We start from the raw sequence: 27,352 nt of genomic DNA on the forward strand, positions 1-27,352 counted from the left end.
ACATAAACATGCACACAGGATATGCATGCTTAAATCCACCCAATTCATGAACCAAATTCAAGCAAGTATGCCCAACATATACACATGCACATAATATGTACCAATTCATGAACCAAATTCAATCAATTATTTCCAGCAATATCAAAAGAACATGCACAAAATATGTATATATTATGCACAATTTCAACCAATTTTCGAACCAAATTCAAGCAAATATGCCTAACATCTTGTTGACCTTAAAAACTACTTAGCCTATGCGCCGCATAGGCTAGTAATTAATAAGCTAACTACGTCATTCGCTCGAATGCGAGGTGTGCCAACTCGTTGGCCGAGCTCGGCCAGGGAGTAAATGAATGTTGATGTGGCGTTGGGTGCGCTACTGACTTCTTGATCTCGCGATTGTCACCGAGGAAGAAACACGTCTCGGCCTTCGGGTTCAAGAGCCTGAAGACAAGGTTGCTAATTCTCTGAAGTTCAATATCAAATTCGGCTTTCAATGTGTCGAATGTAGTAACCTAGTAACACCTCACTTCGCCGAGAAGGCTAATGAGATGACCTCTTCCAACAAGGACTCGGAAATCCTTGTTGACTGGGATTTGGATAAATAACCAGTCGGTCTCGAAGCAGTGTTGTTTATCCAAATTGAAGGTGCTCATCGATCGGCTGATTCTAAGGCTCTAGTGCTGTTTATCCAAACTGAAGATGTTGTCGGTTGCCTCCACAATGCTGTTTATCCAAACTGAAGGTGTATTGTGTGTTGATTTTGGAGGAGGCCTCTCAATGTTGTAGATACCCCTGTATTTATAATACTAAACTGTGAGACAGCCAGTGCAAGAGCCTTTGCCGTGAACACATCTTGATACTAATGGATAATCAACCACTGTTTGATAATCATATTAAGCAATCCTTATCAACACAATTCACGGCATGCATGGTTGAACGTAGGGCTAGAAAAAAAATCCCAAACCAAACCGAAAAAATCCAAAACTGAAATTCCCGAAAATTTCGATACCCAATACCGAACCGATCCTAAAATTTCGCTACTGGAATCGGTCTCAATTTTTTGGGATTTCGGTAATCCCAAACCGAACCGAAATATATATATATATATATATATATATTATTTAATTTTTAAATATATATATTTAGAATTTTAATAGCTGTTGGATTTTGTTGAGATTTAATCTTAACCGTTGCATATAAATCAAAGTTATTAAACCCAGTGTCTGACTCTCTCTCTTTCAGTCTCTTGACATTCACCTCACCTCAGACTCAAACCTCACCTCATCTCAGTATCCTTCCTGGTGTGAAATCATGATTTCTTTTACTATTTAGAACAAGAAAAGAAACCTTGATTTGAACAGTTCGTTATGTTTACAAGGTAAAAGAAATTTTGCTCATAACGTAATGCTGCTGGAATGGTCATCAAAGCATGACATTATCTGTGCTTTTTGTTGCGAAATTTAAACTAACCGAAATTAGTCCAACTTAGTTCCAAATTTTATGCTCGCAAGCGTACGAATCGTTTGATAGTATAGAAAGCAAGCACTTAATATCGTCCCTTAGAAAACGATTTAATTCTTATCAACTAACTTAAATCCAATTGCAACGAAGTGAAACTAGCAAAGATTGATGAAAGATGTTTTTGAGAATTGAAACTAATAGTAAAAACAAATAAAAACAAGAAAGTTTGATCACAATGCAAATAGTGGCAGCCAAGAACACAAATTGTAATTCAGTCGAGCAAAACGCTAGAGCGTCCGACTCACCATAACCAATCCTACTTATTTCCTGCAACAAATTATTAACAAGTACTCAATCTCATTGATAGTCAAATTTCCCTAACACATGTAATATCTATGGCATCTAGACTATTACATATATCTCAATTTGCAACCATCCATGGCATCTGGAATAGTTTAACATCATGAAACTCATTACGATCACTGGAAATTTATATAAAGACTACACAAATCCTAGAGTATGGCATCTACTACTAGGTAATTCATGGTATCTATTTGCAAGAAGCTATCACTCAAGTTGAAAACATGGCATCTGCACAACTTGCATCAAATTTACCAAGTAAAAGTCAAGATGGTAGCTAATCACCAAGACTAAAACCAAGCATATAAACACAGCAAACGATACTCAATGAAATTGAAAACTTGAAATAATTCACTTCAGAAATTAAGCATTCATAGTCATGGCTACATCGTAGCCCTAGCTAAGGAAAATTAGTTCCGAAACATAATTGGAAATATCATTGAATTCATAATAAAATTAAAAGAAAATTGAGTTTAGAAAACCCTGTAAACTCCTCTGCTCTGCCGTAGCCTTTCTTCCTGCCAAAAATCGGTCTTCCGTGTGTCTCTTCTTTTTCTCTTTTTTTGATTGATCAGTCCCCCATTTTCTTTTTCCTCTTCAGTTTTTAATTTTCTTCTTTCGTAACCGACAATGAATTGTAACCCATTTATTGACAACATTAGAACAAAAGAAACGGAAGAAACCCTTAACTCCTTGCCACTTCGTACAATACACACACCTTGATCACCTTCTCCATTTGCCAACGTCTTCCCTTGTGCCTTTGGTCTACTTGCTGTTATTTACCCCTTGATTTGGATAACTCAGTAAATCCATTTAAAACATCAACAACCACTCTCTCTCTTTAATACCTTCACGCCAAAACCCATAATATAAGAGAACAAACCACAAGAAAATCAAACAAGTTAGGAGCAAGAGGGAATAACATTCCTCTGCTTCCTTTTCCTTATCCCCCAAACTGTGCAGCTCGAATTTCACCTTCCAGGTCATATTTGCCATTTTTCGAAAATTAATCAACCCAATGCTCCAGATTCATCTTCTTGCAAAGATCCACCGACTGAAAATTTGGTGAAGGAAGTACTCTCTTGAGGAGGGAGAGGTTGATCGGATCCGTTGGTTTTGAATTAGAAGTGGGAATTTTGATGCGGATGAGAAGGGAACAGTGCTTAAGCAACTCTTGGCTTGCTCCTGGAACTTGGGACAAATCGCAAGCCTTTCCATTAGCTTTTGAGAGAGATTAACTAAAGTTTGATGCCCTTTAAGTATTGAAGTGGCCACGTGGAAGCAAAATAAAATGGTCCATGTGGAAGCATAATATTGCCAGCTTGACCATGTAGAACCTACATAAAAATTTTGAAAGTAAGATGACTTTAAATAATGCCTACACATGAATCCAAAAGAGCAACAGCTCCAGCAACTTCCATTTTGACTAGAAATTAGACAAAAAATCTTAAGAATGTTGCCTTATTATTAACTAGTCATAAAGGCACAAATCTCTGAAATCCCTTTCATTTTCATCCAACTTATCACAAGAAAATGTAACTTTTGGAGTAAATAAATAGTAAAATATGCGATCATCACTTTTAAACTGTTTACACATGCATAGATCCTCACTCACGGGAACACTTGCACACATGTAAACTATAAGTTCATATCCCACTTCTTTGACTCAAATTATGTTAGTCGTAGAAGAAATTCTGAATGAACCTAGTAAACTCTGGTTTTGGATTTGTTAATTTATTTTTGTTGCATGCATTTGTAGTAGAATAGGCAGCAAATTGTTAATTTATTTTGATGATCACTTCACTGCATAGCCAAGATATGCAGTGCAGATTTGCTATTCCGCACACTGCACAGACACAGCCAAGTTATAGCCCATCCAAATTTTGATCTATGCACTGCCAAGATATGTAGTGCAGATTTGCTATTCTGCACACTGCACAACCACAACCAAGTTATTATAGCTGAAAAGTCGAAAGGCCGAAAAGCCTATAAATATTTCGGGATTCCCATCATCCTGAAAATACCAAAACTATTTCGGGATTCTCAACAATTGGGATTCCCAAAAATTTGGTTTGGGACTGGTCTTGAAATTGGGAATCCCAAAAATTTCAATTTGGGAATCAGGACTAAGGTTTTGATTCGGTATCCCATACCGAACCACCCTCGTTGAACGAGTTCCCAATATTCATGCTGAGTGAATCTGGCTTCATAAAGTTTACATGTTGACTCACGGTGTAAAAGCATAAAAGACCAAAGGTTAATTATCTGATTGTTGCCATCTTATTGGCACCATCATTCAAAAAGCCCACTGTTCATTTGTAGCAATCTGATACAGTCCCATTTTAGTTCTAAGTCTTGCATGCAATCCTTATTTTCCGTAGATGTGATAATGCACGCAATTGCATTATCCCAGTTAATTAAAATACTTGTATCTTGCTAGGATATTCGGTAGTGATAATTACCCCATCTTGCATGCTAAACTAAATTTTGTAAACTAAATGATATGAAAGTTGGTGATTGGATTATTACTTAATTATTGATAAATGTGCTCATTTTCTATTAGTAACACCTCATTAAATTTGCTAATTTAGTCTACAAATTTAGTTTCCCTAGCATTACTCTTATAAAATTGCAACCGTATCATCCCACATGGCACTGCCAAATTCTATCAAATCAATCTCCTAATGATGCATTACTCCACGTGGCCAAAGCAATACATGAATAAGACAAAGGCATATCCCCATTATTCCACTTTGTTCAAACCAACTAGGATCTTAGATAATATTAGGGTAAATTACATAGTAGCCCCTCAGGTTTGAGGTCTATTTGCAATCTTATACAACATCTTTAAAACATTTCACTTTCATACCTCAAGTACTATTTTATTTCAATTTCATACAACCGTTACATTTTCCATCCATGGATCTGTTAAATGCTGACGTGGCTGCAACATATATGCCATATGGCTGCCAAATGTCTGCCACGTGGCAAATAAAATAATTTTTTAATTTTTAAAAAAAAACCTGAAATTGGAAGAAAAAAAAAAAGGGACCGAACCCCTGCAACCCAGAAGAAGAATGAGGAAGAAGAAGAAGAGAAGAAGAAAGAGGAGGAGGAGGAAGAAGAAGAAGAAGAAAAAAAAAAAAAAGAAAGGGACCGAGCCCAGAAGAAGAAGGAGGAAGAAGAAGAAGAGAAGAAGAAAGAGGAGGAGGAGGAAGAAGAAGAAGAAGAAAAAAAAGAAAAAAAAAAGAAAGGGACCGAACCCAGAAGAGAAGAAGAAAGAGGAGGAGGAGGAAGAAGAAGAAGAAGAAAAAAAAGAAAAAAAAAAGAAAGGGACCGAACCCAGAAGAGAAGAAGAAAGAGGAGGAAGAGAAGAAGAAAGAGGAGGAGGAGGAAGAAGAAGAAGAAGAAGAAAAAAAAGAAAGGGACCGAACCCAGAAGAGAAGAAGAAAGATGAGGAGGAGGAAGAAGAAGAAGAAGAAGAAGAAGAAAAAAAAAAAGAAAAAAAAAGAAGGGGACTGAACCCAGAAGAGAAGAAGAAAGAGGAGGAGGATGAAGAAGAAGAAGAAGAAAAAAAAAAAAAAGGGACCGAACCAGAAGGAGGAAGAAGAAGAAGAGAAGAAGAAAGAGGAGAAGGAGGAAGAGAAGAAGAAGAAAAAAAAAATGATTGAACCCCCTGCAACCCAGAAGAAGGAGGAAGAAGAAGAAGAGAAGGAGGAGGAGAAGGAGAAAAAAGAAGAAGAAGAAGAAGAAGAAGAAGAAAAAAAAAGGGACCGAACCTAGAAGAAGAAGAAGAAGAAAGAGAAGAAGAAGAAAGAGAGAAAGAAAGAAAGAAAAAAAAAAGTGGCAGACAGGTTTTTTAAAAAAAAAAAAAAAAATTATTTTATTTGCCACGTGGCAGACATTTAACAGCCACATGACATATATGTGGCAGCCACGTCAGCATTTAATAGATCCATGGATGGAAAATGTAACAGTTGTATGAAATTGAAATAAAATAGTACTTGAGGTATGAAAGTGAAATGTTTTAAAGATGTTGTATAAGATTGCAATAGACCTCAAACCTGAGGGGCTACTATGTAATTTACCCATAATATTAAGTTAAAACAATTTACTATACTATTAAGAGATTATAATTATGATTGAAACCTTAATAATGATAAGAAATTACCTTAACAACTCTATCATCCAATGGTCTAGAACTCTGCTCATTCAACGGTTGATGCGAAAATTAACTTAACACACAAATTAAACCCTCTTGTTAACAATTGTAGTATGGATAAGTAGGGATCGTTCTGGACCGGGGATTAGGAGGGATTGTTAATCTACTCTAAACTGACTTAGAAACACAATAATAAACTTAAAAACACTTAACAAGAGTCACAAGACTCAAAACAAACTTAAAAGACTCAAAACTGCCTAAAAACAACACTAAGGCATTTTCTGCTACTAACACAAGTTTTGGACGAAAATTGATTATATCTTGACTCAAAACACTTAAAAACAGAATCTAAAACAAGCTCTAACTAATATGACTCAAAGAAATAAGGTGGGGTTGATTTTGGACGAAAATAAGTAAATCAAGACAAAAACAATTTAAACAGATTCTTAGACAAATTTAGGTGAATTGATGGGTGATGGGTTAACTAGGGAGTTCTTCTCCACACATGACACACTTGCATTCAAATTGATTTCCAATTGCTTCTCTCAATAAGTCAGGAAACTCAATACTCCAGGTTAACTGTGACAACACGTTTTTAACCTTCAAGTTCTCCTTAAGTTATTGAATTGGATGGGAAAGCACATACAACAATTCATAGCATTCTCTAAAAGTCCCCTATGTGAAAAGCACAATAAAGGTACAATAAAAGATCATTAAGTTTCATGAAAACTATAAGAAAAACATGAAACTTTTGCTAAGAATTCACTTAACACGATTGTTTATAAGCGACCTCCACTACTTGCAAATATAAGTTTGTAACTATTAGGTGAAACTCCCTTATATTTTAGCTTCAAATCCTTGCATGAAAACTAAGTGTGCACTCTTAATAAACATACAAGAATAAGTTATCAATCAAACGGTTAAGCAAATTGAATTCACAATTTATGAAATAACAACTGAAGGTAATCAATTCATAATGCAAGTATAATCATGGTATTGAATAGCCCCCTAGCCAAGAAGGGCTTAGTTCCTCATAAACGCAAAACAAAGATACATAAATTTAGACATTGAAAACAAAGAATGAAAACACCTAGAAACGCTTCAACAATCCAACGTCTTGAATGGCAAGCACGTCCAAGGGTCTCCTTCCTTCTTCTTTGCTGCGGCACAAGGGATGGTTGAAGGTTTTTGTGGTGATTTGTGGTGGTGGATGGATATAGGTTGGTTATGGTGAAGGGTGAAGTGCTTAGAATGGTCAGAAAGAGGTCTTATTTATAGGGAAAGGAAGGGCTACGAATTTATTAAATTTGGAATCAGAAATCAATGGAAAATAGGCAAGAAAGGTGCAGGAATTAAAGAGAATAGGAAAGGAAATTCGGAAGAGAGTGTAGGACAGATTTAGGAATGTGTTTTGAGGCACAAAATAGGTAAGAATCCTCTCCCCTTGTGCAGCAAGAATTGAAACAAAAGGGAATGCAATTTTGGGTCAGAAAATAGGTAAGAAAGGAGAGAAAGGTAAAGGGGAATGTGAATTAAAATCAGAAAATAGGAAAGGAGAGGATCCCTTGTGCGGCAAGGAAAGGAAAAAGCCTAGGGTGGTGCGGCAATATCTAGGGTAGGTTCTAGGACTTCTGGAAATATGTAATTAGGCCACCTAACATGTTTTGAAACCCTTTTGTGGCTGGAACATAGGTGAGGAAGGATTAGGAAACTTTGGAGCCAAAGATGGAAACCTCCAAGAATAGAAACTTCCAACTTTAGAAACTTTGGCTTCCAATTCTGAACTCTTTGTTCTTCATTTTCATTTCTTCATTTCTTTTATCTCATTATTCATTCCTAGCCTTCTTTGATCTTCAATTTCGTCCATCCACCTTGCTCCAAGCATAAGCTATCCATTCCATGCCTAAAACTGCTCCAAAAGGCTCCAAAATGCACATGTTTGCATACTTTGTCCTTAAAACCTGAAATTGCACGAAAATAGCTTAAAATACTAAAATTACTAAGTACTAGCAATGTAAATGCAAGGAAACAAGCTAATTAAGTCGCATAAATATGCTCCTATCAACGGTTTCAATTGCTCGGACCAATTGTGTAAAATTGGGTACAAAGATAACTACACCATATAACCAAAGTACAACCTAATCAATTAATTTTCAACAATATCAAAAGCATACGCACAAAATACGTACATAGTATGCACAAATGAAGATCAAATAAACCATGAACAAAATTAACTTCAAAATGCATGCAATTACACAACCCTAAAGCGTAATCCGTTAATTTTCCCCAAAATAATTGCCAAAAATAGTCAGTCGCACCCAAACCTAGGGGTGGTTCAGTATGGGATACCAAACCGAAACCCTAGTCCCGATTCCCAAATCGAAATTTTTGAGATTCTCAATTTTAAGACCGATCCCAAACCAAATTTTTGGGAATCCCAATTTTCGGGAATCCCGAAATAGTTTCGGGATTTTGGGACAAATCGGGAATCCCAAAATAATTTTGGGCTTTTGGGTTTTTGGGCATTTGGGCTTTTCAGCTTTTGGCCTATATAGTGGGTTTTTGCACTGTGCAGTGTGCAGAATAGGCAGAATAGCCAATCGGCCCAATTTGCATAACATAACAGTTCTTCAGTAATGCCCCAGCAAGAATAACATATACAACATCTCACAGTAATGCCCCAACAAGAATTACAGAAGGGCAAAGGAGAGATACAAACAATATATTCACATATGCCTCAAGGCTCGGGAAAAATAATCATAAAAATGTATATATGTATCTTGAACTTGATGGTGGGATTTGATTGTTCTACAATATATAATTAGATTGTTCTACAATATTTATAGCCTTGCATTACAATGGTGGAATTCAGCAAGGAAGCTAAGAGTTTGTTTGGCATCCTTCTTGGATCCAAAGTTTTGTTTTAAAAATGTGGAATGTAACTAAATTACTTAACATTTAACACTCATTAGCTTAAAGAAAAACTAAAAATTTGATCCAAGAAGGATACCAAACAAGACCTAATTGATTGATACCAAGTCTTGAAGAAATATATCTATCAACCAATAAATAAAGGACGTCAAGAATGTTTTGATCCAAAGTTCCAAACACTGCTTGCGCTTGAACAACATGCAATGCAACCACCACAAATTAAAACTAGATTAAATGCATGTGTTTTCTCTACCTTGTTCTACTTACCATATATATAATTAGATTTTATCATGTAGTGTAGGGCAGTGTTCCCAAATCAATCGGCATAGATTTTCAAAGCAACCACTACAAATTAACTGCGAAGGTAGCACTAAAGCTGAATTTTTTAAGTTGTGGAATTACAGATACAACAAATATTCATAACCATCTCAAACATATTTGATAAACCACAATGTCAAACAATTAGGGAAATTAATTATTGGGTAAGTTCCAAGAGCTCAAATCTTTACACCGCCTACAACAATTGAATTGAATTAAAACCCTAAAACTTGAGCAGCAACTAGGTTGTTAAAGTTGAGCAATTTGAAAGATGAATAACAATAATAAAGATTAAAGCGAAACAAACCTTGACGATGAAGAATTGGGATCCCTAAGCAGCCGAATGGAATTCTGAATCCCTCCTTACTCTTCAGATGCTGGAATTAAAGCGTAGGCAAAACTGATAAGCTCATATTTATATATATTTTACATCAAATTCACTTGTCTTTTCTTAGTTAGTTCCTTATATTTTTGAGCTATTTACTTTGTTTTTGTGTTTAGTAGGATTTGTCAAGCAAAGAAAAGAAAAATAGCACAAGTTGGATATTAGGTGACAAATTCGTCAAAACTGCCTGTGCAGGTCAGCTGACTTTGGAAGCAAGTTGCGAACATCTCAGAATTAATTAGAGAATGAGCCTTATATGCTTAGAAAGCTACGGATGTCTATTTTCTGGAGCATTTTGCGGATTGTTAATAGCATTTTTGTAGAAGACGTTATGGCCGTTTTAACACTGAAAGGTTTCCAAGACGCTGTGCAGTTTGTAACTGCATTGAAGGCAATAAATCCAATAAAACTTGCAGCCAAGAACAAGCCAGCTGACACCTCTTCAAATATCAGATGAAATGGAATTAAAAATGAGGATTAAGAGGGAGTAATTGGCATAAAGGCTACCTAAAGTGTTACAATTGTTTTACCACATTTCCTCTCACTTATTGTCATCACTAAATGGCTATTAGTGGGTGAGTTAAGGAGAAGAAAATGATGCAGCAAGAATGGGTTTAAAACCAGCATTGGGGAAGGAAGAAAAAGGGAGGAAGCCTCGGTTGATTTCTTTCGGTTCTATCTTCTCAAACTCATGTCTATCTTTTGTTTTAACTTAAGGATTGTGTGTAACTAAATTTTTAGTAGTTAGGGGCTGTTTTGAAGCCCCGAATATGATTGCAATTTTGTTATGACATTTTGTTGAATTACTTTTATGAATGGATGAAAATTGGTTTACTACTTCTCTCATTGATGAATTCTTTATTTGTTTTCTATGGATGCATACGTAGTAAGCATATCTAGGATTCTAACACTATGAATATGTGTGTGCCTGCCCTTGTTGAATGAGGACCTACATATGTTCTAGAGTAGTACTTGTTAATTGCGATTAACATGTGAACCAATTTCTAGGATAAGTAAGACAACGCCAGTACTTACGATGCCTTGTGATGACTCAAACTCTTTTCGTTCTTAATGATTTTTACTTGTTAAATCTATGAACACGCCATTCTAGATTGCATGCTAGGGACTAAGTTAAGGTGAAAACGCCATTCTCTTAACATACTACGTAAGAAAGAGTAATAGGTTGAGTTCTAACATTGAGCCAACTTGAGCATCTTCATCCGGAAATAAAAGAAATTTGAATGAAACATAACATGTTTGCATGATTATTTGGTGGTGGATAGCAATACCCCTAACTCATTTTTCTTAATTTGTGAACTACTTAAAATTTGTTTCTATCCTGTTTTTGTTCGATTTAATTTAAATAGCAAATCAACTCCAAAAATCCCAAAAATTTGTGTGAGTGTAGATTTGTGTGTCTAGTATCTACATATAAAATTTCGTAGACTTTAGATATGTATAAGTCAGTCTAATAATTATTTTTCGGTGGCTTGTCAGTAGGGACGGCAACCCAGTTTTTGTGACATTTTAGGTAGTTAGATAAAACAATCTTCTGCGGGAAAGACCCTTATTTTCATATGCTACAATTGACAAATCTTAGTGTTAATAAGGAAAATCAATAGGACATTTGTGTGCTACTTTGTGGTGTGCTTTTAATCCTATCAAAAACCCTAGATGGAGAAGTGCCTTTTTGAACATGTAGACTAAAAAGATTACTCAGGTGAGTCACTTGTGTGGCTGGATTTGAAAACAGAGAGAGAAATCGGCGAGGAGGGTGAGCGAGGTTTGAGTCTAAGGTGAGAGAGAGTGAGTGTGAGACTGTGAGTCATGACTGTGTGAGTGAGTGAGTGAGTTCTGTTCTTCTGTTATGACTTTTGAGTAGGTTTGATAATATTCAACGGTTGAGATTAAATCTTAACCAAATCCGACGGCTATTACAATTCCGCATATATATTTAAAATTTTATTTTTTTTATTTCGGTTCGGTTCGGGATTACCGAAATCCCAAAAACTTGAGACCGATTCCTGTATCGAAATTTCGGGATTGGTTCGATATTAGGTACCGCAATTTTCGGGATTTTTGGTTTGGTATTTTTTCGGTTTGGGATTTTTGGTATTTTTTTCCAGCCCTACTAATTGGGAGAGAGAAAAAGCGAGAAACATTATCCAATCTATTAATAATTAAATTTATTTAAAAAAAATATCATTTCTGAAAAATTATATACTAAAAGAAAAGCTCATGTACAAACATGGAGAAGTGGTGGCGAGTCGAACGACGTCATCATGGGTGAAGGAAAGGCGGTGAGGTTGACAGTGGTGATCGAAGCAACCAGCTAAGCTGAAGAAGAAAGCCTTGACGAGGCCAATCAGTGGTCAGCAAAACGCACAGAGCGTCTCGCCGATCTTCAGTGAGCTCGAACTCGTCTGAATTATTCACAGAAGTAGCATAGATTGGTGTTGAGTGAAATTTTCCTTCTTATTTTCTGTGGAAACAAAGAAAGAAAGTTGGAAGTTAGAGGGTGAGAACAATACCGTAAAGCTGTAGGCGGAATAATTTATACGAAATATAAGGTCATGGATTTGCAACCCGGGTAGTACTGACTATTTTTGTTGGATAAGATAAATAGCCACTGGATAGTACTGAATAAATTAGTCGGGCGCTTGGTGCAGTATCGGATTAATGACCGTATTATTTATACTGTGTTTGGTACTGAACATGATAGGACAAGAGAAAAAAAAAATTGACAAATCTTTGTTAGTTTGTTGAACTTTTCTCATATTTATACCTTTTGAAAACCACACAAATTTTCAAATAAAAAAGAAATATAGTAAATTCCATACATCAAATTCAAAATATTTTCCAATAACATAAACGAAGGTTCACAAAAAACAACTACAATCGTTACGTTATATGATCCAACCACATATCCAAGTTCATAAAATATACAAATGCAAGTTGGTTTCAGTAAGAAACAGTTTGTCTAGATAGCCAAAATATTTGCATGCTGCTTTTAACAAAATATACGCATGATGCAGCTTTTAACAAAAGATATGCATGCTGCTTTTAACAAAATATATTGTTGTTGGTTTGCAATGTCAATTGCGGTTACTTTGTCCAAGTAACATGAGTAAGAAGTCTTTTTTCATTGGACTATCCAAAGTCAAGAATGTCGTCTCATTCTGTGGCTTTTCAAAAAGGATATTTAGTGCCTTGATTTGATCCTCATTAGACAAATTCATTTTTGACAATTCTGAAGCAATCTCAGGTTGTGGCCCTTTCCCAAAAGTAGCTTGTAAAACTCCACCCAACTTATCAACTGATTCAGAAATCATTTCTTTAAATGCCACAGCAAGATCATTATCATTAGCAGCTATCTTCCTTTTTCGAGTACTTGAACTGCCAGACCATTGAGCAACAGAGGGAGATATAGTCTCCACCTCATCTTCATCTTCATCTTCATTAATGTGCTCAGGCTCATTCATCATCTCAATAGGAGTTGCAGCTCCTACTCCAATTGCTCGATCTTTCCCAAAAATAACATTCAATCTGTCATACAATGGAAATGATTTTCCTAGCCAACCCTTTGCTTCTTGGTTAACCTACAATGCGAAAACAAATCACACTATCCATAAAATACATAATCTTATTTTGTTCCCTTCAACCTATCTTGATATAATCAAGCATCCATCAATTTAATCAGCAAAACTGTTGTGTACCCAATCATATTAAATTTAATCAACAAGACTGTTGTGTACCCAATCAATTTAATCAACAAGACTGTTGTGTACCCAATCAGTTTGGTGGACACAATCATACTATTAAATTCTATGGAAAGGAACATGTTAAGTAATCAAATATGTAAAGTTAAATTCTAATATTATGTTAGAGAATTACCTTCACATAAGATTGCCATACTTCAGTGCTATCAACCTCAATACACTTTCGTACATCATTCCATGCAAAACCAGTTTTATTAACCATGTCATAAACTATTGCATAATCTTTTTTCCACCTCCTCATTTTGGACTCAATATGTGGTACTGCCTTTATATTTGCATTAGGACATTTCAAATTAATAGCTGCTTCAAACTGAGCCATTGTTCCAGGTTTGAAACAACCGTTATCACATCGCAAATTCTTAACAACTGCTTCCTCAAGTATAGACAACAATGCATCTTCTTCATATTGTTTCCAAACCCTTCTACTCCCTTTTGGTTGACTACTTTGATCACTTTCCATTCCTATAATTACATGCACAATAAGATAGCATATAATGAATAGTGCATACAATTAATAGTAAGTGATAAAAACCATAAGCAAATCATCACACTTTTTAAATAAATACATAACCAGTTCACACTTTGTTCGAATAAAGTATCATAACTGAATACATAAGAAATCACTATTTGTTCAAATAACAAACCATAACCAAAATACAACATGGATATGTAAGAAAATTAATCAAATTATGCTTGTGCACGCCACTCGTTGTACATATTCATAGCCAAAGTGTTTCTCCATGCAGTCCATTCTTGTGTAGGTTGAACAGTCTCAATCATATCTTCATCATCATCATTACTTTCAGATTCGTCCAAGTTTAGGATTTCATTTTCTATTGGATCAGCTAACATATGCATTCTAATAAGATTATGTAATAGGCAGCAGGCTGTCATAATCCTAAGTTGTGTTCTAATTGGGAAAAATGATGGACCTCTTAAGATGCTCCAACGCATCTTAAGTAGTCCAAAACATCTCTCAATGACATTTCCAGCTTGAGCATGTTTCATATTGAAATATTCCTCATGATTAATCGGGAGTCTTTTATTTCTCCACTCTGAGAGATGGTAACGCACTCCCCTATACGGTGCAAGGTATCCTGGACCATTTGTGTACCCACCATCCACAAGGTAGTAGCACCCTAACACACCAAAAAATGTATATTACTGTATATAAGAAAAATGAGGATTCAAATTACTAATATAAATTCTCTTCAAAAAAATTACTAATATAAACAAATAATCTATTGTTACCCGTGGGAACTTTTAATCCCAATGGTCTACTTATCGCATCTCGGAGTACTCTAGAATCAGAGGCCAACCCTTCCCAACTTGGGTACACAAATATAAAATTCATGTCCATATTACAAACTCCCAACATATTGGTCACAATCTCTCCCTTCCTTGATCGGTATCTTGGTTTATCTCGCTCAGGGACATGAACGTTAATGTAAGTCCCATCCAATGCCCCCAAGCAATTCTAAAAAAAAATCATTAACATTAGTAAGCTCAATATATTTAGTTACATTAATTTTATAAGTAATTTTTATAAAATATGAAGAATACCTCAAACCAACTCCATTTAGGATCTGGGTAGGCATTAGGAATGGGTTCTGGCACTTTCAAAAGTGTACCTTGTAGCCTTAACACTCCATGTAGAATGGAATTGAAATACCTACTTATGGTCTTCCCCAATCGACAAAACCTACTCCCAATTGTATGCTTCTTTACATGATGTGCAAATATATGCAAAAACATGCAAACTTGTTCTTCCATTGTCACTACACCATCCAATTTTACTTTACCATGGTCACGAAGCATTTGACATAAATAATGGAACGTTCTTCTATCCCTTCTAATTTGGTTCACACATTGAACATCATCATATCCTATTATGCTGTCTAAATAGGCTGTCCCTACCATTCTCCTAACAAATGTGCGATTTCTAAGTGCAAGTTGCCGATTCCGCCTTCTTGCTGAATTACGTTTCATCATGAATCACATCATCAACCAAGTCACAATATTCAAGTACCACACCTTAACAATGAAGCTTGCCACAATCTTTCTTTCATCCATGTCTAGTGAAAATATAAAATAGCATTATTAGATAGTGGCAAAAAATTAACTAGAGCATGAATGCATATAACACTGAAAACGGAATGAAGCATGTTAATAAGTCCTACCAAAAAATGTCATAGTAATTATAAAATATATGTAGTCTCAAACACCAAATTGGATGGGGACAATATGCAGTATCTTCAACCTCTCTTAAACCTTTATGTACACATTCTCTACCAATATGAAAAACTTTACTACTACAGGGAACCTCATGTGAAAGCTGCTTTTACTCTAGGTAGAGTACTCAGAAAGCTAGCCAATCGTTCTCGAGCCTATTTTTATACTAGACAAGATCAAGAGAAATGCTATATGTTTTTATTACCTTTATTTTTCTGATTAGGATAATATGTCACATGTCATGCTTTTAATCTTGGGGATGTCTCAGCAATTGAAAGGAAGTGTACAAACAATTCGTTTTTACATGCTTTGTGGTATGGTATTTAAAATCAATCAACTCCATTCCCTTAAAGCTTTCAATCTGTGAAATCAGTGTCTTTTACGCTCTCGTTATGTTCGGATCCAATATAATTGGAAAGTTTATTTGCTTAAACCGAGTCTGGAAGCAAAGTTAACAAGAACTTATGCAATGTTTAGGAGAGGTTGAGGATCATGCAGATTGTCCCCATCCAATTTTAAGGCGAGTGCAATAAACCCTAAATTTAACCACAATAAACCCTAAATTCAACCCCAATAGCAAACCCTAAAATTCAAAAATTCTAATTAAAACACAAAATTACATAATCAATTGCATAATTAGAGAGAAAATAATAACTAGATTCAATCAATTGAAAGAAAATTGCAAGAAAAATAGGAGCAGGGGGAAGAATAGAGGGAGGGGCGGAATCCTAGAAGAAGAAAATTGAAAAGAGGAACTGTGATTCAAACGAAGAAGAAGAGATGACGAACCTGGGATGAGCGGAAGAGTGCGTCTGGAGAGGAAGAGAGAGCGCATGGAGAGGAAGCGAGAGCGAGCAAAGAGGAAGCGAGGGCGAGAGCGAGCGGAGAGGAAGTGAGGCCGACTAAGTTATATGGTGAATTTGGGCTGTATAAGCAAGCGGGTGAACGACGTGTAAAAAAGGTGGGCCCAAATTATTTAATCCGGTGCCTATTTAATCCAAACGGCCACTAAACACTGTACATCGTATTATTAGTACTATCTGGTGCTTTATAGGGTGTGCCAAATAGGGCCTCAATGTTTGCCATTAGCGTTTGCAGAGAGAGATGGAGAGGGAGTTTGTCGGTAAATGCAGAAGGAAAGGAAAATATTCGTATTCTTTTATATTTAAATATAAGGATAATGTTAGAGAAATAAAAAATTTTCATCAAATTATAAACCAAATGATAAGTCATCAATATGAAATAAGCACGTTAATTAAAGTTACGTAATAATCAAATCATCGACATCCACATTATTTGGTTTATAAAAGTTGATTTAGAAATTTGATCTCCTTAGTATTATCCTAAGTATAATATAAATATCAGTTTACTGAAAATACTAGAAAGACAAATCTTGTATTAAAATTTGAAATAACTCAGAAATATAGTTTAGTTATAGTTTTCGTTATTATAAGTAAGAAATTTTGAACAATTTCTTCAATTTGATAAAATTTATTGTTCTAATGCTTAGCTGGGGCGGAAGCACTAAGGGGCAATGAGGGTCAGCCAGGGCCGACCTTAAGGGTAGCCCAAGTAGGCGCCCGCCTAGGGCCCCTTAAAAAAATTTATATCCTGTAATTTAAACCAACTTCTCATTCTCTTCATTTCTATTGAATGTTTAAACCAACTATTATATGGTCTTAAAGATTGTACTTTAAGGTCATCAAAACTTTGAATTATATATTTTTCTTTTCAATAACTTTTTATTCAATGGATTATTTTACTATTCAATTCGTTAGTGTGATGTTGATTTTAGAAGAAAAAAAAACACAAGAGAAACAATTGGCGTTGAATTAATTATACTCGTCAATAAAGTTTTATTGTTATTTACTCTCTTGATCATCAAGTTTTATTATTCTTCACTCTCAATTTTAAACTCTTGACTGCAAACATTTAGTACATTTGTTTCTAAAAATGTGAATTGTGTAATGTTTAAATAATGTTTGTATATTTATCTTATTTAGATATTAATTTTTAATGATATTTGATGTGAAAATAGAATTTTTTATGTATTTAATGAATTCTTTTTTTATACAAATCAATATACAAAGAACCACTTCGAAGGCTCGCCTAGGGCCCCCAAATTCTCAGGGCCGGCCCTGGGGTCAGCTGACTCTTCAAACTCCGGTGAATCTTCATAGATAATTTGGATGATGCCCCTTTGAAAGTTGGAGTTTGCCTTCATACCCTCTAACTGTTTGATAAAATGCTTCAAAAAAGAGTTCCCTTGTTATTATTATTATTATTTAAATTACCTAACCAAAATGAAGTCTTTTTGAGTCATGTTATTTTACACACACGAAAAAAAAGAAGAGCAGCTTAAAGGAAGGATACACACATACACATACACACACACACACACTTCAGGTATAAAAACATAGTATTTCGTTTATTGGGGTAAGCAAAGCATCACCACACAAGTAGTTTGTCCTTGTGCAATTATTGACATGTATAAAAAGTCTTTACAATCGTGACATCAAATTAATACTCTCCCCATTCACGCGACACAACCAAATGAAAATTTTGAATAGTTTTACATTTTCTGCAAACAATGACTTCGCTAAATTGCTCTTAAAAGAATTAAAAATAAAAGATTTGTATATATAAATATATATATATATATATTTTTTAAAAAAAGCTAATTAATCGACTATGTAGTAAATATTGATGGTATCACTTTTGATCTCTTGCCCTTCACCATAGCCTTTGTATCTGGAAAATGACCATCACTGCCTTTCACAAGGTCCTCAACATATCCTTCCTCTGAAACACTCATGGGATATGTCACAAGATGAGCACCTTCCATGTCGACCACTTCTTCCCCACTGTAAATTTCCCACATCCGGTCTCCGATAAAACGCATCTTCTGCACGCATTCTAAGCTTTCGGGCTGCTTGAACAGTTCTTCAACACGACCTGTGTGTTCGTACCATAATGACATTCGGTATGCTCCAATGTTGCCTCCCGAGCTCACCATCATCTTGTTGTCACCGTTGTCGGACTGGTAGCATCCAATGGCGATCTCAGTGTCTCGATGTCCGTCCATGGATCTTTGGTTTATGTTTGCAGATCCTAGGATAAGGTATGCATCGTCCACTAGTTCATAGTAGGCACCACAACAAAGATAAATTAGTTTAACAATTTAATTTTCTTATATCGCATTATTGATTGTACCACATTATAGAGAACATCTCTAATAGAAGTCAGACCATACATAGGATTACTCAACTTTAATTTGACGAGAAAGTAGAAAATGGAATCAATTAATAAGTAATAAGTAACAGTGCATGTACGATATTCAGTGATCACATTACTGATTGCGTTTCTCACAAAAGCGTAAACTATGTGAAATCCACCTATTAAAGTAGGATTTCACCTTTGCGGGAGATAACCAATTAGTAAATACAATACATATAACTTTATTTATAAAAAAAATTGAAATTCATCTACATACCTATCATGAGCTTGGAGTGAACATAGACCATGAACCTCCTATGCTTTTGTGCATTCCAATATTGTGTTGCATGATGAGGAGAATGAGGGGGAACAAACTCCCCTTGGGTCTCAACTTCTCTATTGGCAAGGCAATAGAAGTTCAAATAGTCTCTTGGGTGATGCCCTTCAACTCCACTTTCTTTTATGGCTTCTCCAATCAATCTATACATCATTGACATTGTCTTTCTAGTCCAATGAAGTATATCCTGCACAGGTTCACTCTCAGGTAACCCTTCTGGCCACATTGGAATCACGATATACACTGCAAACCTCTCCTTTTCTTTGATCTTATTGACCACTTTTAGTGCAATTTCAACGGGGATCAAGTTTCTACATCCACTATGCTGATCGTTCTCCCACAGATAACACCCTCCCATGAAATACTGGTTCTCGATGTATAGAAACTTATCGGCGCGCCTAATTGCTTCAACGTAGGCTTCATGAATGCTATGTTCCACGGTTAGGTTTCGAAACAATTGGCTTGCCGAAACATTGTCAATTGACCTAAGAACTTGAACATTCCAGCCCCTCTCAGAGGGTTTACTTGCATAAGTCTGTTGAATGAGGCTTGTTAAGGTGATAGAAGGGACCAATAAAGAGGGATCACATTTCTTGGACCATCGTTGCTCGAAATTTGTTAGAACATCCCAAGCAGCCTCGCCGGTTATACAAGCGTGAGCATCATGCCACGGCGTTCTTGGCCCTCCTCTCTGAAGGCTAGCCCCGGAAATGTTGGTCTGGTAGAAATCAGCACAATGTGATTCTGTATTGAGTGTTTGAAACAACGAATGTTGCTCCGTGTCGTAGCGCCCATCACAAAGATCTAGACCCCCAACAAAGCTCATGATTTCTTTGTCACTTGCACTGGTGAGGGATTTGATGTCTACAGTTATGGTTTTCTGATGGTGAGAGAAGATTGTGGGGAACTTGCGGTGAAATCTAGGGCACAATTTGCATATCACTTTCGTGTGTGCAAAGTAACAAAATGCATCTTCATCATGTGTTCCCATTATTCCTTTGTTCTTGATAATTTTTAATGAAGTTTGATCATCCCAAAGCATTATTCTCACTGCCACACCTTCCTCGGCCTTCTGCTTTAGTAATTCACCGAGCTTCACCCCTCGCGCACGCGGGATGTCTGTTTGAGGATCCCTGACCTGATTAAGAGCACAATATAAGGCTCTGAAACAAAAGAAACAGTAATAATTTATAGCTTGGAAAATTGTGTTGGGATTCTATTTACCAGAACCATCTTAGGATTGAAAGACCAGCCCGCAATGTAAATCAAATGTGTTGCCCCCTCAATGGCTTTGTATACATCTTCCCATAGTCTTCTCGGACTCCCACAAAACTCCGGCGTAGGGTTGAAAGTTGAGCAGTGGTGAGCATCTTGATAAAGGGTGACATGGCTGTTGGATCGTTGTGGAAATGATGCATTCCTCAACCCCTTGAATCCACCATTAACAGTTATTGTCCCCCAAGTTGGTTCGAACTTCACGGGCTTAAACCATAACATAAACCGGAGCTTGAGTTCTGGATTTGGCTTCCCATTTTCGAGTACAAGAGGGAGAAAACCGTTGATAAAACTTGCTTCGTTCAGTATCTCATGTGCCTGAATTTGAAATTTTCCCAAGATGGAGCATTTTGTTTTCATGGTAATGGTGATGGTCGAATCAGGCGGATGAGCACAGAGGATTTGAAAGGTTTGGTTCCACACACGGTCGCGTTCGTGGGTCGTCTTTGCCACTTTATTGTTGTCTATTTTGATGGTCACATATGCAGGCTTTCCGTTTGCAAAAATACACTGTAAAACAAGATTTCCACACAATTTTCCGTTAAAGCAAAAATTCAACTCTTTGAGATTGACACAACAAATTGTAGAGGAATGGTTAAACTCTTGCATGTATAATGCATTGGAAACTTATTAGAATCAATAACTAGACGGTAAACAACTATATGTAGAACATGACGGTTTTCTCTATCGGTACCCCTCTTTACTGGAGGAGGTGCGTGCTGAGTTCAACACTCATGAACTACAGTTGCTGATAAAATTGTAAACATAAAAAAAAAAAAAAAAAAAAAAAAAAAAAACGATAGCTAGCTTGTGAAAATTCTTACATTGAAGGGGAATATTGGTGGTGGTGAGTAAGGTGTGGCATGGAAGATGGTAGCTTCAATAGTTCCATGGAGAAACTTATATACTTTTCCCTCCATTGCTTTAGCCTTCAAAACAATCTGGAGAGAGAGAGAGAGAGAGAGCTTGTCAATTAGTCATTGTCTGATTCTGATATACAAGGTTGCAAGTAAGTTTTATGTGTTTTGCAGATATAGAAGATCGATGGGAAGGAAACTTTTAAGTGCAAATAATGAGGTAGCAACAAGAGTAGGAAAAACTTGTGAAACTTTCAATATCCAGTCTTAGAGGCAACCCTCAACTCCAAAACAAGTTTTTACGTCAAGTTGAAGTATCTTAAACTCAAAAGAACAAATTTCATTGGTTTGCCCAAAAACCTAAATTTTAGGGTAAATTACATAGTAGCCCCTCAGGTTTGAGGTATATTTGCAATCTTATACAACATCTTTAAAACATTTCACTTTCATACCTCAAGTACTATTTTATTTCAATTTCATACAACCGTTACATTTTCCATCAATGGATCTGTTAAATGCTGACGTGGCTGCCACATATATGCCATGTGGCTGCCAAACGTCTGCCACATGGCAAATAAAATAATTTTTTTAATTTTTTTTTTAAAAACCTGAAATTGGAAGAAAAAAAAAAGGGACCGAACCCCTGCAACCCAGAAGAAGAAGGAGGAAGAAGAAGAAGAGAAGAAGAAAGAGGAGGAGGAGGAGGAAGAAGAAGAAGAAAAAAAGGGACCGAACCTAGAAGAGAAGAAGAAAGAGGAGGAAGAGAAGAAGAAAGAGGAGGAGGAGGAAGAAGAAGAAGAAGAAGAAAAAAAAGAAGGGACTGAACCAGAAGGAGGAAGAAGAAGAAGAAGAAAAAAAAAAAAAGAATGATCGAACCCCCTGCAACCCAGAAGAAGAAGGAGAAAGAAGAAGAAGAGAAGGAGGAGGAGGAGGAGGAGGAAGAAGGAGAAGAAGAAGAAGAAGGAAAAAAAAATGGCAGACAGGTTTTAAAAAAAAAAAAAAATTATTTTATTTGCCACGTGGCAGACATTTGGCAGCCACGTGGCATATATGTGGCAGCCACGTCAGCATTTAACAGATCCATGGATGGAAAATGTAACGGTTGTATGAAATTGAAATAAAATAGTACTTGAGGTATGAAAGTGAAATGTTTTAAAGATGTTATATAAGATTGCAATAGACCTCAAACCTGAGGGGCTACTATGTAATTTACCCTAAATTTTAAGTGTCCCATTTGTTTAGTCTTCCATTGGATTATTAAAAATTAATTAGATGACATGATCAAAATAAACTAGACAGCCCAACAAGCAAGAGTATAATGTTAGGATTAACATCCATTAATTTTAGTTTGACTTGCCAAACAAAATTGCCAAACTATAAGTCATTAATTTTTTAAACATTTCTGGGTTCCCCAACCCCGCAAAACTGGCAAGGAAGCCGATTTAGCAAAAAAATTAAAAATTAAAAATTGAAAAATAGAAAGAATTTTTTTTTAAGAGGAGTCAAGGGTAACTTTATGTACAAGAAACTGGTTGGAAGGATGATGAGTGTGAGTTGAGATTAGTGATAATGACTTCAAGGCACGTTAATGTGTTGTACGGATGTCAACGTTAGAAAGGAGAACCCAAAAGGAGAAAGGACATGAAAATTCATATAATAACTGCTGGGTTGGGAGTCTGAGGAATACAAATAGGTGATGATGGAGATAGCAATCAAGATTGAATTAGAATGGATAACTCCTTACTTTTAAGGCACATTGAATGTAGAATTGACTGATTTTTCATTTGGGGGATTAGAAGAAGATTAGATATGGAGATAACTCATCCTTTCTAATTCTACAATTTTGAAGAAGATTAAGGATGAAATGGATAAGTCTTCTTCATGAGTAATTCATTTTCTACTCTCTAGTTGGTCATAATTTTTCATTCCTCGCCTTAACATACCTTGAAATTAAAGACTTATTCATTCCAATTCAATCGTAAATACCAAACAAGTCCTTAGGAAACGATAATTCATGTGATATATTGATTTTAAACACAGAATATGAATAGAGATTTGGAAGAGAATATTGCTTAAGGAATTAAGTTGTAAGGAATCGATGAGATTAATAAGAGTTTACTAAAGTTTGTTGGACTTCGCAACCATGGGCGTAACCACATTGGTTGGAGCAGATGCACTCCCTCTTAGGCAATTAGGTGCGAATTCTCTCATTGCAATTTATATATTAGTTTAACTTGAAAATATCAAAAAGAAAATCTAATGAACTTTCTTCTACAGAGTTTGATTTTTTTTTTTTTTTTTTTTTGTTTTTTGTTAGAAATAGGGCATAAGGTTAAGACACCAACCTGTCATCTAAATACAATGTCGTGTGTGGAAAAACTGAAATATATGACACTATATTATTGATTTAACACATAATAATGTTGTCTTGATGAGTATATGTAACTCATTCTCGTTGGCCTGTTTAGGGGCATTTAGGTTATCCATGTCAATGGTATTAACTTAATTTATCCAAACCATCAACATAAAGGTAAAATAAAATTCATTTCACAACATAAGTTCATAGTTAAGCAAAGCCTCCAAATTGCATAATCAAGAGTCTTAAGGAAAAGAAAAAAAAAAAAAACTAAAAAAGAACAATTTATTTCTCAGCTGCCCACCAATTACAGAGACTAACATGAATATTAAACATTTCATGCATGTTCGGTTCGTACTAACCGGCAACCGGTCCTGCATGATTTTACCAAGTCTTTGAAAGGACACGAGAAAGAACCAATAATTGATAAGGCCAACACAACCGATCCAACAAAACATGTGATGCCATGCGAATAACTGAAAATAACAAACCAGCTTTTGAAATCACTAAATGTAGTAAAAAGTGGGTATGTTTGTCCACATGTGTATAATAAAGTTTCACATGCTAATATTTTGTAAGTTTTTGTTGAGGTGGCTCTATAAATAGAGCACTTCGGTTGTTCAAAGTGTGAAGAACATCAAGAAGAGAAAATGAAGAAATATAATATTCTCAGTATCCCTCATTTTCTAATATCTGCAATACTTTTGTTAGTATGATATTTTGCACCACTTCGTCCTCGCTCTTATCAAAGGTTATTTCTCTACTTTTGCCTATTTATAACACGTTATCAGCACGACTCTCTGATCATTTCTCATTTCCCTTCATCGAAAGAAGAAAAAAAAATGTTTCCTCTAAGGTTTTTACTGTTCTTCTTCTTCCTCTGCTTCAATTGCTAGATATACCCTCGCGAAGAACTGTTTGGACCATGTTTACTTCTAGTTCTCAACCTAACAGTTACTTATATCTTTGATTTTTTTGTTTGGTGTAACTCTTGACTACTAACCCAGTGTTTATTTATGCAATCCAAGATGGTGCGGTATCATTGCCTATGTTGGACTGCAGATCTAATTTTACTGCAGATTTTAAGTGGAGCGGTATAATCGCCCACCCTATCCTGCATATTTAACTTTACTTGCTATTTAATTTTATCGCAATTTTAGGTGGTGTGGAATAATCACCCACTATGCTCTGCATATTTAAATTTTATCGCAATTTTAGGTGATGTGGAATAATACCCACTATGCTCTGCATATTTAAATTTTATCGAATTTTATCCCAATTTTAGGTGGTATGGAATAATCACTCACTCTGCTCTGCATATTTAAATTTTATCGCAATTTTAGGTGGTGCGGTATAGTCGTCCACTCTGCTTTATATATTTAATTTTATCGCAATTTTAGGTGATGCGGTATAATCGTCCACCTAACTCTACATATTTAAATTTTCCTGTTGTTTAAAGTGGTGCGGAATAATCGCACATCCTATACTTGTTTCGATGAGAATGGTGCGGTACAATTGCACTTCTCATTAATCATGTAAATCTCAAGCCTGAAGTTTCGAGTACTTAACATTTTTGTCTAAAGATAAAAAATTTGTAAGAACCAGAAGTTCTAACAATATATTCCTCCAGAACACATATTATTGTAAGTTTTTACACACCTCATTTTTCTATCAGAAAAGAAAATGGCGAACTTGGTAAAACTTGATTTTACTGCCCTGGACTTTACTGGAAATAATTACCTTACCTGGGTACTGGATACCAAGATCCATTTGGAAGCAGCGAATCTTGGAGATACCATCAGGGAAGAGAGCAGCTCATCCTCTCAAGATCGGGCAAAGGCCATGATTTTTATTCGACGCCATCTTGATGAGGCACTAAAGAGTGAGTACTTAACGGTTGAAGATCCGTTAGCCATCTGGAAGGCCATGAGAAACAGATACAATCACAGACAGCAGTGATTCTTCCAAGAACTCGTTATGACTGGACTCACCTAAGGATCCAGGATTTCAAGTCAGTGGCTGAGTACAATTGGCGTTATTTAGAATTACCTCTCAGATGAAGCTCTGTAGGGATACTATTACTGAGGAGATGTTATCGGAAAAGACTTTCAGCACATTTCATGCCTCTAACATGCTCCTACAACAGCAATATAGAGCGCGAGGCTTCATTGAATACAACCAGCTGATATCTGTGCTCCTGGTAACTGAACAGAACAATGAGCTCTTGATGAAAAACCATAATTTTCGATCTACTGGATCAGCACTGTTCCAAGAAGTGAATGCTGCTTCCCTTGAAATGAGTACCATATCCTTCCGTGGCAGTAATTACAAACGAGGACGTGGCCACAAGCGAGGCCGGTGGAACGGGAAAGGCAAAAACCATGGTGTCCAATTTCACAACCAGGTTCCAAGGCATAATCCAGGCCCGAGCTTTAAAAATGCAAATCGCCAGAAAGAAAAAACTCATATGAACACTCCTAGAAATCCTGAAGGAGTTTGCCATAGGTGTGGTGGCAACAGACATTGGGCGCGTACTTGTAACACCTCAAAGCATCTGGTGGATCTATGTCAAGCCTCCTTCAAGGAGAAGGGTATCGAGATCAATTTCTTCGACCAGGCTCAACCAATGGAAACACCTGATCCAGTGACCAATTTATCAGGACAGTTAAACATAACACACCTGGATACTACAGACTTTATTAATGAAAGATGGAATGAAGTTTATGGATCCCATTGAATTATTTATGTTTAATGTACTCTTGTCATTTGTACTTGTGGTTTAATGCTTGCATTTTCAATTCAATAAAAGTAGTATTCCAGTATGAATAAACTGCTTTTTCTTTACTTAGAGAACAAGGATAAAAATTATGGTTATTCTCAAAATAAGAGCAATGGCGGAGACTTTTGTCTTGCAGACAGCACAACCACGCATTCAATACTTCGAGTTTCAAAGTATTTCTCGAATTTCGTACTTGCAAAAGTAAAGGTAACAACAATATCAGGGCAATCAGATGTAATTGAAGGCTCAGGAAAAGCCCAGATTATGTTACCAAATGGAATAATATTGTCCATACAGAATGTATTATATGCTACTCAATCCATTCGAAATTTGTTGAGTTTTAAAGACATACATCTAAATGGATACCACATTGAAATGAAAAGTGTAAAAAATGTGGAATATTTATGCATTACCTCTAATGATACCCAGAAGCGTATATTGGAGAAGTTGCATGGTTTATCGAGTGGATTGTATTATACATACATAAAGACAGTTGAGACACATCTGTCATGAACCATAAGTTCATGGATTCAAAGGTTTACATGCTTTGGCATGATCGTCTGGGTCATCCAGGATTTACCATGATGCGTAGAATCATTACCAACTCTAATGGACATCCATTATTGAGCAGACACATTGATATCTCAAATGATAACCTTTGCAAGGCTTGTTCCTAAGGGAAGTTGGTAATTAGACCATCACAACTAAAGGTTGATGATGAATCCCCATCATTTTTGCAAAGAATTCAAGGGGATATTTGTGGACCTATTCAGACCATTTTGATATTTTATGGTTTTGGTTGATGCATCTACCCGATGGTCACATGTTTGCATATTGTCTACTCGAAATGTAGCTTTTGCAAGACTTCTTGCTCAGATAATTAAGTTGCAAGCACAGTTCC

At 35.9% G+C, this 27,352-nt stretch overlaps 3 protein-coding genes across 3 annotated transcripts; 1 reads left to right on the forward strand and 2 right to left on the reverse strand.

Annotated features, from left to right (window-relative positions):
• Positions 1–12,715: 12,715 nt before the first annotated feature.
• Positions 12,716–13,859, reverse strand: LOC139187799 (uncharacterized). The gene is made up of 2 exons (XM_070804395.1): positions 13,515–13,859; positions 12,716–13,219 (listed from the first exon to the last, which is right to left on the reverse strand). The coding sequence occupies exons 1-2, from the start codon at positions 13,857–13,859 to the stop codon at positions 12,716–12,718; spliced, it is 849 nt and encodes a 282-aa protein (XP_070660496.1).
• Positions 13,860–18,032: 4,173 nt separating this feature from the next.
• LOC114827004 (phospholipase D alpha 4-like) lies at positions 18,033–21,487 on the reverse strand. Its single transcript, XM_029108300.2, has 4 exons — positions 21,284–21,487; positions 20,409–20,969; positions 19,125–20,322; positions 18,033–18,766 (listed from the first exon to the last, which is right to left on the reverse strand). Exons 1-4 carry the CDS (start codon positions 21,377–21,379, stop codon positions 18,321–18,323), a joined length of 2,301 nt encoding a protein of 766 aa, XP_028964133.2. The 5' UTR covers positions 21,380–21,487; the 3' UTR covers positions 18,033–18,320.
• Positions 21,488–25,355: 3,868 nt separating this feature from the next.
• Positions 25,356–26,409, forward strand: LOC139187800 (uncharacterized). Its single transcript, XM_070804396.1, has 2 exons — positions 25,356–25,579; positions 25,716–26,409. Exons 1-2 carry the CDS (start codon positions 25,356–25,358, stop codon positions 26,407–26,409), a joined length of 918 nt encoding a protein of 305 aa, XP_070660497.1.
• The last annotated feature ends 943 nt before the right edge of the window (positions 26,410–27,352 follow it).

This window comes from Malus domestica, chromosome 09 (assembly GCF_042453785.1).
Source record: "Malus domestica chromosome 09, GDT2T_hap1".
NCBI lineage: Eukaryota > Viridiplantae > Streptophyta > Magnoliopsida > Rosales > Rosaceae > Malus > Malus domestica.